Source organism: Pimephales promelas, chromosome 5 (assembly GCF_988280905.1).
Source record: "Pimephales promelas chromosome 5, fPimPro1.hap1.1, whole genome shotgun sequence".
In the NCBI taxonomy this organism is placed as follows: Eukaryota; Metazoa; Chordata; class Actinopteri; order Cypriniformes; family Leuciscidae; genus Pimephales; species Pimephales promelas.
Window position 1 is genome coordinate 43,058,702 of NC_142773.1, and position 20,380 is coordinate 43,079,081.

Here is a 20,380-nt window from a genome sequence, read left to right on the forward strand (position 1 = left end):
CTTCTTTTTTTTTTCAATCTCATAATAACTCCAAAATTTTTTATTGTGTGGTGGAAATAGAACAGATATAAAACAAATATAAATTTAACAGAAATAAAATAAAAGACTTTTGTTTGTGAAAGGGGTTTTACACTAAACACTAACATTAACTGTAAATCAATGATCAATTGCAAAATATGCACAAGAAAATGTTTTATTTGGAAAAAGTTTAGTTAGAGAAATAAACTTATTCTCAGAAGATAAAGTTTTATATTTAATTTTAATTCAATTTTATGAACTCATAAAAATACTTTATCACTATTGGAAATATTACTGGAAGTTAATTTTATGAGATATCAGGCTCAAATTTGTTTAGATTCATGGCTTTCATTTTCTCAGTTTTAGAGTAAAACATGTTTAAAAAATAGTATTTTGGGGCTTGATAATAAACATAATCACATCAGCAATAATCTGCCAAGTGTCGTCTTTGAAAAGAGACCAAACTTCAGTCTGTGCTCCAAAGCATTCAATATTTAACACATTTTAAGTTGGAAATTACATTTTTAGGTCTGAATAAGTGGATTATAACTTTTGCATACATATTTTTTAGTACGATAAATCCCCTAAAATACAAAATATTAAATTAAAAAAAAACATTATCAAACTAAAATATATTACATTCATTTAATTGAATAAAAAAGAAATCAGTCATTTTTGAGCGCCACGTGAGCAGAAGCAGAGGATTAACATGCACTTTAATCATTTAAGACATTTCTTTAAAGAACATTTTACTGAAAACACACGAGAGGGAGAGTAAATGTTGGCAGATGATAATAATGTCTTTATTTAACTCATTGTTTCTGCCTAAAAATGAATACATGATGCACTTCTGAGATACAGTCACCTCTGATATAGACACAAGCATTTCTGTATAGTTGCTTTATTGTTGTGAAAAGCGTTATACAAATAAATGTGAATTAAATTGAACAGATGCTGATTTTTAGGTCCCTTTCAAAGCACTGATATGTTCCCTTACACGTATGATATGTAAGGCAGAATCCATGGCTATAGCTGTGCATTAAATAATTGTATTTATGTATTCTGTAATGTCTTCGAGCCGTGCGCGATCGATTAATTAAGCTAGATGTTTATTTCTAAACACCAAGGGTCTAAAAACAATTGATTTTACTAAACATAAGAACTACAAATCCACAATAAAAAGACATCAAATAGCAACCCGATCACACTAAATGCGTCTCTATAGCACGCTGTGTGTTTATCGTGCGATTTTCACGCGAAAATTAGTTTTTACGTGGATACGCACGGGTTGGTTTAGTGTTGTGGGGTGTGTGTGAATTACACGCAAACTGCGTGCACGCGGAAACTGCGTATTTACGTAAAAACTCATTTCCGTGTATAAATTGCACGATAATAAACAATGCGTGCTATAGAGACGCAACAATGCCAGGAATCTCGTACTAGCGATCTGATCCAGAAGTGATCGAATTCCCACCTGGTTTACATTAAAGATATGCGATCTACTATTTTTCTAGTGTTTACTAATGGTTTACTAATATTTTGTACAAACCAAAACGTGGCACAAAAGCATGGTGTATACTGTTTACGAGAGCATTTTCATACAAATACTTGCTATAGTTTGGTCTCTAACAGAAACAAAATGTGTTGTATTCGGCTAGTTCAACGATATATGACACAAGTCTATCTGTCATGGAATATAATTTTAACACATTTTCATGTAAAGCGTTTTTTTTTTCACGCTATGAAAATCGAGCACTTTTAATATGCCGTGATATAGTCGCAATTACATGTTATAAAGTCAAAATTGTGTGGTATAAAGTTCGAATTGTGTGTTATAAAGTCAGAATTGCGAGATATAAAGTCGCAATTGCATGTTATAAAGTCACAATTGTGTGATTTAAAGTCAGAATTGCGTAATATAAAGTCGCAATTGCGTGTTATAAAGTCAGTTTTTGTTTCCTTAGAATAGTCGTGACGTCATTACTGACGCGGCGGCCATTTTGGAGGCTTACGCGCATGTAAACATACAGCAAGTCGAACGAGGAGAAGCAGCAGAGTTGGGATAAAGAAAATAAAAAAGATGTTAAAATCCCTAAAAGGTTGTGGAATTTACCGGGATATGTTAAATAGGGAAGCCAGTGACCTGTATGTGGACTAAACCGGCACTTTTAACGGTTTGGATCCATATGACATTTCCAACAAAGAGTCGGCAAACAGTGGGAACAGGGGTAACCCGGACAGACGTTAGCGGTCAACCCTCGCGTTTTTTTTTCCCGGGTTTCTCACGTACTTGATCTCTTTCCCCGCTGTCTTCCCGTTTTAGGATATTCCTGTAAAATATCCCGTATTTTAATATTCTCATAACATTAACATTAGCCCTTTAATCGGACCTGTCAGTCTCTGTTGCAAAACTGTTACCCTCTTGCTTTAAGCATCGTTTTGCTTACTAACTTAAGTTTAAGTGCTTAAAACAGCTAACGTTACTAACTACACTTCTGAAACACATAGTTAAAAGTACGTTACATGTACGTTACATGTGTGTGTGAATGGTTGTGAATGGTTGTTAGCACTATAACTGTCACTAAACTGTCACTAAACTAGCAGCTAGTGGAGCGAAGTTTACCTTTGTCCGGTTAGCGTAACGCAGTGTTTCCCAACCCTGTTCCTGGTGGCACACCAACACTGCGTGTATTCTTTGTCTCCCTTATCAAACACACCTGATTCAACCCATCAGCTCATAATCAGGTGGGTTAATGAGCTGATGGGTTGAATCGGGTGTGTTTGATTAGGGAGACAAAGAAAACACGCAGTGTTGGTGTGCCGCCAGGAACAGGGTTGGGAAACACTGGCGTAACGTACTGTGCTGCTCCCACTGTTTGTTGGAAATTTCAAATGCATCCAACCCGTTAAAAGTGCCGTTTTATCCACATATCCCTGGTTTCCCTATTAAACGTATCCCGGTAAATTCCGCATCCTTTTAGGGATTTTAACATCTTTTTTAATTTTCTTTCTCCCAACTCAGCTGCTTCTCCTCATTCGATTTGCTGGTATGTTTACATTTGCGAGGCCTCCAACATGGCCGCCACATCCCAGAATGCAAAGCCCTATTGGACTTTATAACTCGCATTTGCCAGTATCGCAATTTTGAGATGAAAAGTCGCAATTATCTTTTAAAATGTTTTATTCTGTGGCGGAAACAAGCTTACCCAGATAGCAAACTGACATTGAATCAACGTGGAAATATGACATCGAAACAACGTTGATCTGACATTGTTTTGCTCATCGAATTAAAGGCCAATTTATACTTCTGCGTAGGGTGCGCGCAGTAGGTACGGCGTAGCATACGCACAGACGCGTCCCATACCGCGTACCCTTCCGCGTTGCCTGACGCGCACCTCTTCAAAAATGTAACTACACGTCGCGACGACGCGGACCGCAAGATCGGTGATTGGTCGGCTTGGTAGCGTCGTATTTCCTCATACGCATTTCCGCACGTACCTTCTCACGCATTTCCACACGTACCATCTCCTCCGACGTCTTCTCTCATTTCTGCCTTTCAGTTTTAGTAATTTCACTAAAATGAACTGTTTTTTCACCCCAATAAGCTCCAACTCCAACATGATCCACTCTCTTTCAGTCGCTATTGCTTGTAGTAACCTAGCCGCGAGGAATCTAAACACAGTGGAACATTAAAACCCTCCGCCGCCTCCTAGCGTTTCGGAGCAGTACTGCAGAGCAACCAATACCTGAACGCAGAAGTATAAATGCTCACAACGGCGTCGCCTACGTGCGAAGCCAACGCCGTACACTACGGCGTACCCTCGACGCAGAAGTATAAATTGGCCTTAACGTTGAACCAACGTCAGACGCGTCATTCTTTCAAAACTAACGGAAAATCAACTTGAAATCAACGCGTTGTTTCAACGTTGTGAAAGCAAACCAATTTTCGATTTTCATTTAGCTTTGAAGAATGCCGCGTCTGACGTTGGTTCAACGTTAATTCGATGAGCAAAATCAACGTTGTTTCAATGTCACGAGAGACGTCGTTTCCACGTTGATTCAATGTCAGTTTGCTGTCTGGGTAACTAATACTGGGAGAAACACGTCCTCATCTTGGTTGTCAATCATGAGCGAATCACTGAATGCAACACTGCGCCATCGCCGCCAGTTTTAGCGATGCAGATCTCACTGCAAACGCAGCGGCCGTCCCGAGGAAACCCCCTCCTTCCGCTGCTCCCGCGCCGAGTAAAGTGGACAAAATCTGAGCGGATAATCCAGCTGGGGCCGCGGGCGCCGCCGCCGGGAACAGGAACATCAGGAGCGCGGGAGCGTACGCCGCCCCGGCCCCCAACATAAACATACACAGCATTATCAACAACTTCATATTGCGCTGCGAGAGAAGCTGAAACTCCTGCCCTTCCTCATTCACTCTCCTCTCCTCCTCTTCCTCAGCCCAGATTTCCAGTTCCTTCTTTTCTTCATCCTCTCTGTCCATCCTCTCCTCCTCCTCCTCCATCTCTCGTTCCACAAGTCTCGTCAGTCTCTCCTGTTCTCTCACCAGAGACGCCCAGAGACGCGTCAGTCTCGCAGGGATGGGTCGCGCATTCTGCTTTTCTTTCTTTATATCCGTCTGTATCTGTTGAATCCGGTCTTGCGCGCGTTTCTTCGTCCTCATCGCGTCTTGCCTCTCTTCGTTCACGGACGCAACAAACGAACGCAATTGATCGTCAGCCATTTTCCCGACCTCCTTCTTGATCTTTTTCATTCTTTCGGCTCTATCGGCTTGCAGTTTTGCGTCTATAACCTTCTGCGCTTTATTCATTACCTCCATGATTTGACTGGTGAAGTGGCGGTTGTGGTTTAGAGCGAGTACCCCATCAACGCTCTGCAGGAGTCGACTCACTTGATCCGGGTTTGACGGGTTTTTGTTGTCGAACGCCACGAATCGCTTTCCGAATTTTTCCACGAGCGCCTTCACTTTCCGATCTTGTTTGCGAACGAATGTTTCGATGGGTTCTCCTCTGAGTTTGTCCGCGTGAGAGAACACGAGGACGGTGTGATGAGTGACGTCCTCGTGAAACATCTCCAGGATCAGTTGTACGGTGCGTTGTTGCTCCTCTGTGAAGCGCTCGATCGGCACGACTAGTAGGAACGCGTGAGGACCCGGGGAACACAGCGCCAGGCAGCGGATCACTTCTTCTTGTAGTTCTGAATCTGTCAGATCGGTGTCGAAAAACCCAGGTGTGTCGATAACGACCAGCTCTCGCCCCTGCACCGTCGCTCTCTCGCTCTTGCTCTCTTTAGTGACCGAGCTCATGCTCAACCCGTCGTCAAAGCACTTCTTTCCCAGGATGGTGTTTCCCGTCGCGCTTTTCCCCGCACCGGTTTTCCCCAGCAGGACCAGACGCAGTGTGTTCGGCGCTGGATCTAACGTGTGCTGCTGATAATCGATGTGAAATGAAGATAATCTCCGTCTCACGTTCGGGATCTCACTCATTGCTCCTGAGGAAAACACAAACTGTTGAAAGACTAAACAACAACCCAGCCGAGGCGAGCATTTGAGCTTATAAACTTTATAAACTTTGTTATTTATTTATTAAATGAGCGATCGTTTCGCTAGATAAGACCCTTATTCATCGTCTGGTGTCGTTTAAAGCCCTTTGAAGCTGCACTGAAACTCTCATTTGGACCTTGAACCGTTTGGACCCCATTGAAGTGCTTTAAAGAAGTAGGTCACTTTAAAAAAAACTTTTGCTGATAATTTACTCGCCCCCGTGTCATCCAAGATGTCCATGTCTTTCTTTCTTCAGTCGAAAAGAAATTAAGGTTTTTGATGAAAACATTCCAGGATTTTTTCTCCATATAATGGACTTCAATGGGGTCCAAACGGTTCAAGGTCCAAATGAGAGTTTCAGTGCAACTTCAAAGGGCTTTAAACGATTCCAGACGATGAATAAGGGTATTTTCGGTATAAGTCAAATATAAAGCTACTTAAGTGCATGAATTATACCCTTCAGACTGAAATAGACTTTATTATGTTTAATCTAAAAGGAGGCAAGGCTACAAGCTGAATACACATCATTAATGTAACATTAATTTTAAATAGGCTACCGTTTTCATAACTTAATGGGAAACGTTCTGAAAATATGTTTTTGTTTGCTAGGACGATGAACACCGATAAACATATTTCAATTATTTCCAGCAATCGTGATTTAGTTCACTGAGAAAGATTTAAACAACACCATAAACATGATTAAAGCAAACAAATCCTGAATTGCTAAAGACAAGGATAAACATGCAATCGTCTAATGAATAACGGCTTTGATTACCTTCATTGTAGTACATGTTTTCTGCTTGTGCCTCGGTGTGTGTGTGTGTGTGTTCAGTGTTATTGGACAGCGGGCGGAACTTTTTGAGAAACGAAACTTAACACGATCTCACATCATCTGACGCGTCTGATCCGTTATTCCCACAATGACATATTTACCCACTGCGTGTTAAAAAAAATGCATTTACATTTTTATCTATAAACTTATTTCATGTAATAAATGAAAATATGGGTTTGTTATAGGCTACTTGACGTGTTTTCTCCAGTTTGCATCCGGGACACCGTGATCCTGTTTCAGAAATCAACAGACTGACATCACAGATTATTTGCATGCAAAAGATCGGTATTCACATATTGTGCAAAACATGTAGACATATTACATGCATGCATTTACATAGTATTATTTATGCGCGCTGTGTTGACATTTCGCAAAACTGTGTTTTTATGGCAGCAATTCATCAAAACAGACTAAACTCACATCAAGCAGAACAAGAAGTTTTCTCTATTGCTATTAAATAACACTTCTGCATTGAATGACAAAAGCAATAACATTTTTGTTGAGTTGATTTATTCATTTATGGACCAGTGATGTCATGGAGAGTTTGATCAGAAATGTTTGGATTGAAAACTGTAAAGATTTGATTTTGTTATATTAAAGTGTTTGCAACAAAATTTGTATGAAAAATACCATGTCCACAAACTAATAATAAAATTTACTAATAATAAACATTATATTATTTAACTTAGTCATCATATCAAGACCTTAAAAAGGCAAGAAATAAAAAAGCATGTATAGACTTTAATTATTTTCTTTTTGTAAGTTATCCCCCATATCATTTTTTATTTGTATTTTATTGTTTTCTTTCTGTTTCCTTTGATGCTCTTATGAGTGCAATAGATGTCATCCAACTGTGTGTGTGTTGTTATTGTTCTGTTATGCAATAATAATAAAACAACATTTGAATTGAAAACAATCCATCAGTGTCTAAAATAAGCACAAGTCAGAAAGATGAAGGAAAAATACTCAGTCAAACCCAGAAAATTAAGTGTAATTGCATTTAAGCAGGAGATCATAAAAACAATACGTACCAAAAGAGCTTGAAGTGCAATTTTAAAGTTTTGCATAAAATAAAACAAATGTTTCTGGGGAAAGTGCTGGAGATTGTCAATAAAACAGCAGTTCTGATACAGTTAGTGCAATTAAAAACAACATTCACCCTTCAAAACCTCACGGTCACAAAAATACAGTTTCCCTTAAGTTCAGTATTTCTTTGATAAAGACTTAAAGTGAATTCAGTAACAATTCTTTTAGATACAACAAGATATATATTGTAAAAAAGCTCTGTATTTCATGCATTACTGGTATATTTCAGTGATTTGTGTGTACTATTAACCATTTGTTTAACTTTTTTTTTTGTAAATAATTCACATAAATACCTTAAAGTGAATTCAGTAACAAATATTTTAGATAAAAGCTCCCGATTTCCAGCATTGCTGGTATATTTCAGTGATTTATTTGTATTATTTCCCACTTGTTTAACTTGCGTTTTAAATAATCCACATATTCTTTAAGTTCAGAATTTGCTAATAAATACCTTAAAGTGAATTCAGTTGCAATTATTTTAGATTCAAGAAATATATATATATTTTTAAAAAGCTCCCAATTTCCTTCATTGCTGGTATATTTCAGTGATTTGTGTGTATTATTAACCACTTGTTTAGCTTTTTTTTTTTAAATAATTCACATAAATACCTTAAAGTGAATTCAGTAACAAATATTTTAGATAAAAGCTCCCGATTTCCAGCATTGCTGGTATATTTCAGTGTTTTTTTTGTATTATTTTCCACTTGTTTAACTTGCGTTTTAAATAATTCACATAAATACAGCATTCTTTAAGTTCAGAATTTGCTAATAAATATCTTAAAGTAGATTCAGTTGCAATTATTTCAAATTCAAGAAATATATATTTTTAAAAAGCTCCCAATTTCCTTCATTGCTGGTATATTTCAGTGATTTTTCGTAATATTTCCCACTTGTTTAACTTAAATAAATCACATAAATACAGTGTTCTTTAAGTTCAGAATTTGCAAATAAATATCTTAAAGTGAATTCAGTAACACATTTTTTAGATAAAAGCTCCCGATTTCCAGCGTTGCTGGTATATTTCAGTGTTTTTTTTTTTGTATTATTTTCCACTTGTTTAACTTGCGTTTTAAATAATTCACATAAATACAGTATTCTTTAAGTTCAGAATTTGCTAATAAATATCTTAAAGTGGATTCAGTTGCAATTATTTCAAATTCAAGAAATATATATTTTTAAAAAGCTCCCAATTTCCTTCATTGCTGGTATATTTCAAAGATTTTTTATATTATTTCCCACTTGTTTAACTTAAATAAATCACATAAATACAGTATTCTTTAAGTTCAGAATTTGCTAATAAATATCTTAAAGTGGATTCAGTTGCAATTATTTCAAATTCAAGAAATATATATTTTTAAAAAGTTCCCAATTTCCTTCATTGCTGGTATATTTCAGTGATTTTTCGTAATATTTCCCACTTGTTTAACTTAAATAAATCACATAAATACAGTATACTTTAAGTTCAGAATTTGCTAATAAATATCTTAAAGTGAATTCAGTAACACATTTTTTAGATAAAAGCTCCCGATTTCAGTGATTTTTTGTATTATTTCCCACGTAACTTGTGTTTTAAATAAATCAAATATTTAGACACAATAAATAAAAGTTAGAAAATCGGCACTATAATAGTGACCTGACAGGGCCTTGGAAGAGCCGTGCTGGAGTGTTTAGTTTCTATATGGGAACATGTTCCCTAAAACACGTGATCTCTGGAATGTAAACGTTGTAAAGCGCTGTAAGGAGTGTGTGTGAGTGTGTGTGATGGACACTGGTGCCAGCGCTCGTGTTGGAGAGGATTCTCTCACTGTGTGTTGTAGTTCCCGATCTCGATGCGGGACACCATGTTGGCGATGAGTTTCTCCAACTGAGCGGCTCTCACAGCCGCCGTCTCCAGAACCTCCGCGTGATTCGCCTTCTTCTCACTCTCGTAATCCATCACCGACTTATTGGTGATCAGAGACAGAGCGAAGACACGCAGGCCACAGTGACGAGCCACGATCACCTCGTGTGCAGTGCTCATGCCTGAGAACACACACACACACACACAGAAAGACACACACAGACATAAAGAGACACACACACAAATATAAATACACACACACACACACACACACATAGAGAAAGACACACAAATATAGATACACACACACACACACACAAAAAAACTCTTAGATCACAAAACTTGCAGTACGTCATACACTGCAAAAAAAATGCTCGTCTCGTTTCCAGTCCAAAATGAATGAAAATGAAGTGAGTTTGAGCTTAAAAACAAGCTAAATGATGCCAATGGGGTCAGAAAATAATGTTAATTCAAACAGAAACCAGAATATTTCTCTTCTGGGGATTAATTTCCCCAGAAAACAAGACGTATTAATATTATATCTAATAATATTTTACTCATCTAATAAAAGCATCACGATTTAAGAACTTTTAGATATTTGGACTGGAAACAAGACAAAAATAGCTTTTTTCGCGGTGTATGCTACGCTAAACACACGGCGAGAGTTTGACGCAGAAGTCGTGACTCACCGACGGCGTCGGCCCCGAGCGAGCGCAGCATTCGGCACTCAGCGCTGGTCTCGAAGGACGGGCCGCCCACAACACAGTACACACCCTTCTGCATGAAGGAGGAGAAGCCTAGCTCATCCGCGACCTCGAGCGCTAGCTCCTGCAGTCCGCGGTCATACGCGTCAGACACACACGGGAACCGCACGCCAAACCTGCCGGTCAGAAGAGAGAGAAATGCTCAACATCACTGAGATCAAAAGTGCCATGGTGTTATTATGGCGTGTTCACACCAATAGCGAAGCAGAAATTACTCGCGGTAATCAAAAACATAAACAAAATCAAAAACATAGCGTGATTAGGAGCGTCACGCACGACAACAAACACAACATTTCAACACGTGAATTTTACTCTCGAGTTGAAACAATTTTTTCACGCAATTGAGGTGAACATCGACCGTTCGCGCGTGGAAACCGCATCGCCCTATGTCATTTGCGCCCGCGCGAATCCGCGTCTTTGCATTGGCTTTGTATGTAATCTACTTGCGCAAATAATAGGTCTTGGGCGCCGCGTTGCATTCTGGAAATGTCATATGGATCCAAACCGTTAAAAGTGCCGGTTTATTCCACATACCGGTCACTGGCTTCCCTATTTATCATATCCCGGTAAACTCCACAACATTTTAGGGATTTTAACATCTTTTTTCTCTGCTGCTTTTTCTCCTCTTTCGACTTGCTGGTATGTTTATATGCTTGAAGCTGCCAACATAGCCGCCACGCCAGTAATGACGTCACAACGCCCAAGCCCTATTACATTTGCGTTTGGTGTGAACTGTGTCCACCGTAGCGTTTTTGTTTTTCGTGCGGCTGGCCAACCCGATCTCACGACCAAGTCGTATGAATTCGACGAATGATTAAAAAGTGGCTGATTCGTAACAATTCATACGACCTCACTCGTACGAATTAATACGATTTTGCTAAATCGTACATATTTTACGAATTGGCCAATTCGTATGAATTCATACGAATGACCTACCCCTGACCCCGCCCCTAAACATAACCATCACGTGGGTTTAGACAAATCGTACGAATTAGTACGAGTGAGGTCGTATGAATTGTTACGAATTAGCCACTTTTTAATCATGCGTCGAATTCGTACGAATTGGTCGTGAGATAGTGTTGGGCTGGCGTATTTTTCCAATTGTTCTCAATGGGAGTGCCGCGTTTTTAAAACACCAGAGTTGAAGAATGTTCAACTTTGGGTAAAACCAGAGCTCGCCTACGGCGAGCCTGGCCACTCCCTATTAAGTCCCTTTACACTGAACTGTGGTTGTAGTTCCTCCAGAGCTCCACCGGGGGCGATCGCCCGAGTGCGTGAGTGAATGGGAGTCTATGGGGCTAGACGGCTAAATGTCTCTCTCACCCGATTGCCGTTGAGAAATCTCAGAGTTGATTGTAGGTTTTGCAAGTCCAACATGGGTTATAGGGCGAAAGTTGAATGAACGAGTGCTTGTGTCCGTTCCACTTCTTACAGGTTGAGTTGTTGTGGCCCATAACACGCTAGCATTCTGCTAATGAACGCTAGTTGGACAGTGACGGACTGATTACGAGCAGAGACACCGCTTGATGGCATCGTGGCGTCCGAAGCGGGACCAGAATATTATTAACTAAAACTCTTCTCGCACGTGTGTTTACCTGCGTCCGCTGTCTCGAGAGAAAGGAAAGTGCCGATCGCGAACAAAGGATTGCCGTTGATCAGTATCTTTAGTCGTACGATGTGTATGACGTCATTGACATTTTAAAAGACTTTTTAAAGCAAATAATCTCAAAACAATCTAACCCAGCAATGTGTAATTTCTATACAAAAATGATATCCTGAGAAGTGTATTTTGAGGGGTATATCTCCATAGACCTCCATTCATTTTGCACTCGTCCTGTGAGCGCCCTCATGTGGAGTCTGAGTGGAACTGCAACCAGTTTAGAAGCCGGAAGTTTACTGAGAGTGGAGGTTCTCCTCTTGTTAGACATTCTGTGGTAAAACCAAATGCACCCCCTCCCCCCATTTAAACTGCAATTCAACGACTGGCCACTAGAGGCTGGCTGCAGAAGAGACTCACTCCCATAGACCCGCATGTTAAAATGCCCAACTTTACAGCAGAAAAAAACATGTTTACAGTCTGGTGCAAAAAGTGTTTTTGGTCTATATCGCTAATTTTGCCCTTCATGATGAGAGTGAGAGGGGTGATGTTTTTAAATAAATTATCCTTTTAAATTATATTAAGCCTCAAAGTTCTGCATGATAAAATGCAGACAAACGGCTAGTGGTGGCATCTCCTGTCCCTCAAGTGGCCACGCCCTTAATTATGCAGACCTTTTCTCTTTTGGAGCCGGCCTCCAGTGGCCAGTCGATGAATTGCAGTTTAAATCACTTCCATGTTGGATTCGAGGGAAAGGCATAATCGTGAAGAAAAGACTTTCATTTCATGACTTTTGATTTAAAATTATTAATTATAAATTATGATTTATCAATGGCCTGTCCCTGCTATAACCTCATTGTTTATGTAATAAAGTATCTTACTAACAAGGGCATCAAATCACACACTGAATACAGACCAGCTCAATCTTACCTCTCGTCATTCAGTCCCACTAACGGGTTGTTTCCAGCGAAGCCGGGAATATTGATGTGATCCTTTATAACCATGATGTCGCCCACATTAAAGTCCTGGTTCAGTCCACCAGCGGCGTTGGTCAGGAGAACCGTGTCCACACCCATGAGCTTAAAGACCCGGATGGGCATGGTGGTCTGCCAATACCAAAACACACACCAATCACAATCATACCATAAATAATAGCTGAAAAATCATAGTGTGTCAAAAATATGTCAAAATCAACACATAAAGTTTTTGCATAGTGACATTAATTAAAAAACTTTTAAAGAGGCTGTTTAAGTCTTGATGTTGTCTAGAACAGGTTTTCCTGCTTGAATGTTGATTATTCTCCTCATATTCTCCAGTGTTGCGGCTCCTCTCTTCCCAGTCTGTCAGTAACGCTCTGTTTACTTCCTGTCTCTATGAAGCCCCTCCTCCTGAAAGCACACTGTGCTCTGATTGGTCGGCTGGAGCAGTGTGTTGTGATTGGTCGAGCGTGTTTGTTAAAGTCCCGCCCCTTTCCATAACGGCCAGTTTAACACACTACTAACTAACTCAACCAGGCCCCGCCCCTTTATTCTGCGCATTAATTATTATAATGAGGAATATTGAGGCGTGTTCGTTCCGGGAGAAACTCAAGATACAATGGAGGCGTTTCAGGAGTCACTGATATAGAGGAGAACTGGAGCTTTCTTATGATCAAACAGCAACATAAGAAAGGTAAACAGAGATAATCATGTAACTCTGTGGTGCAAAGTTTATGTTTTATTAATAAAGACATTGTAAAGGTGCCACTGATATTTACATTGAGCAAACACTGTCGATACACGAACAGCGGCTGTTTGTCTTTATTAACAATCCTCGAGGACTGATATCGTGCTTTAGAGTTTCTCCTCCGCTAACAGGGAACGTTCCCAGAAACCTCTCAAAGTTATGAACATTCATACAGGGACATTAATAAAAAAGTTTGTTCCGTTATCTGGTCTTTATTAATGTTTTCAAAACAGAAACACTATTTATAAAAATGTTACTACTTGTTTCAGAACATTCCAAGAACATTATGGCAAACCGTTTTAGCTTAAAATGGTCCCAGAATTACTTGATAAACTGCATTTTTACTAGTAACAATTCCAATTAGAGAGCTCTACAAATTAGTTTTTACTAGTCATGTCTCCATTGACTTAATTTCCAATTACAGAGCTCTCTAATTTAATTTTTACTAGCAAAAACAAATCAAATATATGAATTATTGTAGAGCTCTGTTATTGAATAACAGAGCTGACCATTGGCATTCTTACGGGTAACAACTGGACTAGAGCGGTCTCTAAATTGAATTCTTTCTAGTGAAAATTGGATTAGTAAACTTTTAAAATAGATTTCTTAATAGTAAAATTTGGATTAGAGAGCTCTTAAACTAGAATTCTTACTGATAAAAGTTGGATTAGAGAGCCCTTAAAATAGAATTCTTGCTAGTAAAAGTTGGATTAGTGAGCTCTTAAAATAGAATTCTTGCTAGTAAAAGTTGAACTAGTGAGCTCTTAAAATAGAATTCTTGCTAGTAAAAGTTGGATTAGTAAGCTCTTAAAATAGAATTTTTACTAGTAAAAGTTGGCCTAGTGAGCTCTTAAAATAGAATTCTTGCTAGTAAAAGTTGAACTAGTGAGCTCTTAAAATAGAATTCTTGCTAGTAAAAGTTGGATTAGTAAGCTCTTAAAATAGAATTTTTACTAGTAAAAGTTGGATTAGTGAGCTCTTAAAATAGAATTCTTGCTAGTAAAAGTTGGACTAGTGAGCTCTTAAAATAGAATTCTTGCTAGTAAAAGTTGGATTAGTAAGCTCTTAAAATAGAATTTTTACTAGTAAAAGTTGGACTAGTGAGCTCTTAAAATAGAATTCTTGCTAGTAAAAGTTGGATTAGTGAGCTCTTAAAATAGAATTCTTGCTAGTAAAAGTTGGATTAGAGAGCCCTTAAAATAGAATTCTTACTAGTAAACATTGGATTAGAGAGCTCTTAAAATAGAATTCTTAATAGTAAAAGTTGGATTAGTGAGCTCTTAAAATAGAATTCTTGCTAGTAAAAGTTGGACTAGTGAGCTCTTAAAATAGAATTCTTGCTAGTAAAAGTTGGACTAGTGAGCTCTTAAAATAGAATTCTTGCTAGTAAAAGTTGGATTAGTGAGCTCTTAAAATAGATTTCATAATAGTAAAAGTTGGATTAGAGAGCCCTTAAAATAGAATTCTTAATAGTAAACATTGGATTAGAGAGCTCTTAAAATAGAATTCTTAATAGTAAACATTGGATTAGAGAGCCCTTAAAATAGAATTCTTACTAGTAAACATTGGATTAGAGAGCCCTTAAAATAGAATTCTTACTAGTAAACATTGGATTAGAGAGCCCTTAAAATAGAATTCTTACTAGTAAACATTGGATAAGAGAGCTCCTTAAATAGAATTATTAATAATAAACATTGGATTAGAGAGCCCTTAAAATAGAATTCTTAGTAGTAAACATTGGATTAGAGAGCCCTTAAAATAGAATTATTAACAGTAAACGTTGGATTATCACCTTCTGAATGGGATATCCTTCATAGAGGTGAAACCTTCCCTGCATGCAAACGCACGGCTTTCCTTTCAGGGTGCCAAACACCAGCTTTCCAGCATGGCCGTCCACTGCAGAACACAGGCAGTTATGAAGGAGCAAGATCAATAACAACACAGTCCAGCGGACGTGTGTCTGAACTCACCGGTGCTCTGAGGGAAGTTTGGGATGTCGCTGTACTTGATGACCAGCTGATCTTTCAGCATTTCTGCCAGTCCACCGAGACCCGAGCCGCACACGATCCCCACCAGGGGGCGCACCTGGCCCTTGGTTAACAGCCAATCAGCTGTGGCCTTGCACTCCTCATAACTGTACCTGAAGGAGAGAACCATTTACCTTTTTTTAAAAAAATGGTGCAATAAATGTTAATTAATTTTTTTATGAAATACTATTATTTAATTTATTTTTTTATTTATTATTTATTTATTTTAATAATATTATTTAAATTAACATTAAATAATGTTATTAATAATTCACAAAATTAAAATGAAAAATTAATTGTACTTTCTTTGTACAATTAATTGTTATTTCTGTAATGTTATTTAAATGATCTCATTTGCTATCATCATATTTACTTGAGAATGTGTGAGATTTTTTTAATCCCACTTACAAATGTTATTTTTTTTTATCTTAAGCTTCACTTAATTGTGTTTTATGCTGTGTTTTCGAATCAACCTACGAACGCCTTATGGACTTAATGTTTATGAGAGAAAAGTATACGATTACTGACTAAAATAACAGCGTCTGAAATGAAGGATGAGTCACTGTCTGGCTAATGTTAACAACACACAGCTGTGTGTTGTTATAAAAACATTGGTGACTCATCCTTCACCTTAAGGTGATGAAATAAAAAAAGACCGTGAAATAATGGGTTATTTTAATGAAATTTTCAGAAAGACTCGGTTTGAATCATGCATAAACGAAACTCCCTCAAGTCAGTCAAACCCTGTAACGGAATCAACTTCGGCTATGACTCACTTTCCAGCACACCTTTCACTGAATGAGTCTGATTGTCCATTAAACCACGTGGAGTTAATGATGCAATTTTTCAAAGCAGTTATATATTAGCAAACAAAAAGTACAAAACTGATCATTTATTTGAGAACGTATTCAGATGCACTCATCTGATCGTAACACGTGATGAAGCGCGCGCACCGGGTTTCCTCAGTTGAGCCTCACATTATATACACATGCACGTGTATTTTAGTAGGCTACTTCACTTTTCATAACTCAAGATCTTATATCAAATAGGAGATAGATATAAAGGAGATATAAAAGACAAATAAAGGAGAGCGGGGCACAACGTAACGCGGGTTAGTTAACACAATTCCACGTGCTAGCAAACTTCAATATAGAGGAAAAAATGCGCCAAAATTCAAAATTTGCGTTACATTGAGCCTCTGTTATAAATATGCTACTCTATAATATACTTTGTGAATTCTATTGAGAACCCATGAGAAAAAGGTGAAGACTCAGAGTCAATCTATTGTTTTAAACTAGTTTCCTGTGTTCGTTGTCCAACTCAAAGATTAGTTTATTTTTAATTATTAAAAAAATGCCTTTATTTTAAATGAAAAAGTCAAGCCTATTTTGTTGAGAAAATATTTAGTTTGTCGTAAATTCTTTGATTAGATCAGGCTATTTGTCGTATGCGGCATATGTTGTCACACTTCCATCCTTTATAGGACTATCAAGAAGAAAAAAATACTGTATTAATAAAATAAAACCACATAATTTGTACCAGACGTGTGAAATCAATGTGTGACTAGATTTTCACAAACTGAGAAACTCAAAAAGCGTTGTTTTGTGTCCCGTTCTCCACTATTCCTATATCTGTCCATCTCTGTACAGTCTGTTCATGTAAACATCATCGTGTCGTGATGTACATGTGAGATAGCCTGTGCGAATGCGTGTCAAACCTAGGAATCTGCATGTTTGTTTGTTTGTGTGTGTGTGTGTGTGTGTGTGTGTCTGTCAAACCTGTTTAACAGGGTTCAGCACATCCTGTTTGTTTCATTTAACAGAAACACATAAATAATAGGGCGATAATATAATAACGTGTCTGATGTAAGGGCTACAGTTATGACGTAGGCTATGTATAGAGCAGTCGCGCGCGTGCCAGACGTGACACAGCCTATAGCTTTAAAATATGAAGCTAAAGTGATCGACATCAGTGTTCAAGTTCAACTCTCAGATTATGAACATCAAAAGCAACTTTTGTTAACTTCAAGGGTTTTAAAGTGCGTGTACTCACCCTGTAGTTGAATCAGGAAGCATCTCGATGAGTTTCAGTAGTGAAGAAGAAGAATAGAATTAAAGTTGCGCGGTTCAGTAAGTGCGTCTCCGGTAAATGTTCCCTTTTGTGCCCAAACTGTTTTCTCCGGCTCTGCGTGTGTGTGTGTGTGGGAGGAATGAGAATGACCTATAAAACGCATTTCCTCCTCCATCAGACTCTCCATTCATGAGACTCGCGCGCTCATTGGCTGCGCCGCACGGGTGTGTGAAAGATGATGCGCTAGTTTCCTGAGCTTTGTGACGTCACTCACCACACCTCAAGGTAAGGGGGCGGGCCGGGGGGGGGGGGGGGGGGGTGTTGTTGAAAAGTGCTATTCAAAATGAATTCACTTCTATTTTTCACCAAATTTCACATTCATAAAAGCATATCTAATGATACACTAAATATATGAAAGTTTAGAGAGACTGAACAGTTTGTGAGAAAGCATTATTTTTATATGGACTCATGCATTTTCTGTAGAGCCGCTTTGAAATTATGTGAATTGCTATACAAATAAACGTGAATTGAATTGAGTTGAATTATACTTTTACCCGACTGTACCCTTTTTATATCATGGTATTATTGTTTATATAAGGCAAAAATAAAGATTAGATTAGAACAGGGTTAGATAGATTAGCTTAGGGGTTGCACACATAAAGTATTCTCATTGCTTGACGAATTTATGGTTGAGCCACTAAAGTCACTCGGACTATTTTAACGATGTCTTTAATAACCTTTCTGGGCCGGCAAGTTTCAATAACTTAAGCCCGGAACACACCAAGGGCGTAACTTTGGGTCTACCATTGGGGGGGTTAAACTCGCGCCATATTTATTAATTTATTTATTTATTGAATAATTTTCTTTTGTAAATGATAACATGCTTATTTGCCGTTCCTGTATTAGAAATACATTGTGATACTTTTATTCCCCACTTCTGAGGTGGGAAAGGTTTCCGAGCCCCACCTGTCCCCAATCAACCCAACAAAATGTTAATGGGGTACCTCCGTTTGGTCAGGATTTTTCCTTTTTTGGAGCCGACCAACAATTAAAAAAATCGTTGTCTGGCTGCCTTTCAATGTCCTTTCCATCTTTCTATCCGTTAGCATGCAACTTCAGCTATTTCCTCAAACCATTCATCCCAGCGACTGCGCAACATAAACAAACTTGGTAGAGAAAGCGGGTTGGGTAATACCAAGTCGGTGCGGTGGGCAGAGGGTACATTAAAATATGATACTATCTATCTTGTTGGCAAAATGTATTTAATATTAATTCGGAATCTGAATGATTCGGAATCTATTCTAATCTGAATGATGTGATGATATTCGGGGGGTTATATTAGCTGGGTCTGATTTTTGAGGGGGTCATAACCCCCCTAACCCCCCCGCAAATTACGCCTATGCACCAAGCCGACGGTCGGCCGTCGGGCAGTTTTTGTGCGTCGGCAAACTGAGTTTCCTCGGTGTGATACACACGGTTCCGTGCCGTCGGCTGAAAATAGTCCTCGTCGGCTTTGTTTCGCGCGACTCGACATGTTGAATCGGCGTCGGGCCGTTGGGGAAAGACTTCTCTCTAGGGTGCGCTTCCCAAAAGCATTGTTAGCAGTTAGCCAACTATGGTCGCAAGTTCTGTCGTTATCAGCATAGTTCAACGAGTACGTGTTTTTTCCCGAAACCGTCGTTCCAACGAACATTCGCAAACAGCATCGCAAAGTTGTGTCGTTTGAACGACAGCTGCATGGAAGTGAGTTATCCTGCAGTTCCTCCACTGGCCACTAGAGGCCGGCTGCAGAAGAGACTCTGTACAAAAGGCCCGGATACCTTTAAATGTCCTGGACGATTTCAACCAATCATAGAGTACAAGGTTGCCATAGTGACATTCGTGCTGAGGTGGATTCAGTCGGAGAGAGAAGACGCATCATAATTATTAGTTAAGATACTTGACAGTGTCAGTTTAGTTAACCTGTAGTGTTCGACGATTATTCAGCTGGTTTACATATACATTGAGTCGCTGTGTGCGTACATACCAAGTAAGTTTATATTTCCAAGTTTTTCCGTTAGTATGCAGAAACTGTTAGACGATGTTCATTAGCGCGAGCGGTACCTGATTGGCATAAATCTGCCTGTATTACTTCTTCTTTAGTAATTTTTCGGAGATTCTGCATGTTACTTATGAGACATTATGTTATTATTAGTTTTACGGTTACTTTAGAGATGATCATTATCATGAGGTAATCAGCGCCGTATACTGAGCATATGGAATGTCTAGTTAAACGCATTTATGTGCTATTAGCGCCTCCTTGTGGTGATGTTTAGAATTATTATTCTGTCTGATAGCACTTCCTTAATGGGTTTGTTAGACTGAATGCTGTTAATAATGTTTATTATTAATGATGTATACGTATGTTAATATTTATTTCTTTGTTTAATTTGTTATAGAACCACACCTACATACCCCATATGTAAATCAACCAGCTCTTCAGTAAATAAGTGAAGTTTGAACCCTGCCCGGTGTGTCTGTTCAACTAAGCCTCATCTTATACAGTTCTGACCGACTGCCTGCTGCGTTTTACATCCATTAAAATTAGTCTACTATCGAACCTCTTCATTTCAGACTCAATCCCATAGACCCGCATGTTAAAATGCCCAAGTTTACAGCAGAAAAAAACATGTTTACAGTCACAGCAATCTTTATGCTATGATGGCAAACTCAACAGTCTCAATAACCCCGCCCCCGACATAAACATGACATGGTAAAAGAACGGTTCTAGTCCAGCAAAGACTTGATGCCTGTTTGGACCGAGAACCGGTTATTTGGCTGTCGAAACACAACTGGTTCGCGAGTATAGGCACCGGATCCGAACCGGC

At 38.7% G+C, this 20,380-nt stretch overlaps 2 protein-coding genes across 2 annotated transcripts; both read right to left on the reverse strand.

Moving 5' to 3' along the window:
• Nucleotides 1-2,785: 2,785 nt before the first annotated feature.
• LOC120471301 (uncharacterized) lies at nt 2,786-6,912 on the reverse strand. Its single transcript, XM_039661087.2, has 2 exons — nt 6,348-6,912; nt 2,786-5,520 (listed from the first exon to the last, which is right to left on the reverse strand). The coding sequence occupies exons 1-2, from the start codon at nt 6,361-6,363 to the stop codon at nt 4,154-4,156; spliced, it is 1,383 nt and encodes a 460-aa protein (XP_039517021.2). The 5' UTR covers nt 6,364-6,912; the 3' UTR covers nt 2,786-4,153.
• A 1,280-nt stretch (nt 6,913-8,192) lies between these two features.
• On the reverse strand, nt 8,193-17,653 carry pnp5b (purine nucleoside phosphorylase 5b). Its single transcript, XM_039661088.2, has 6 exons — nt 17,496-17,653; nt 15,387-15,556; nt 15,209-15,312; nt 12,622-12,797; nt 10,020-10,210; nt 8,193-9,512 (listed from the first exon to the last, which is right to left on the reverse strand). The coding sequence occupies exons 1-6, from the start codon at nt 17,516-17,518 to the stop codon at nt 9,292-9,294; spliced, it is 885 nt and encodes a 294-aa protein (XP_039517022.2). The 5' UTR covers nt 17,519-17,653; the 3' UTR covers nt 8,193-9,291.
• Nucleotides 17,654-20,380: the final 2,727 nt, after the last annotated feature.

Coding starts and splice junctions, on each gene's coding strand:
- pnp5b (XM_039661088.2), bottom strand. CDS start 17,518: ATGCTTCCTGATTCAACTACAGG. Junction 15,557..17,495: donor CTTCCTGATTCAACTACAGG/GTGAGTACACGC, acceptor TCTCTCCTTCAG/GTACAGTTATGAGGAGTGCA. Junction 12,798..15,208: donor AAGGATATCCCATTCAGAAG/GTGATAATCCAA, acceptor TGGTATTGGCAG/ACCACCATGCCCATCCGGGT.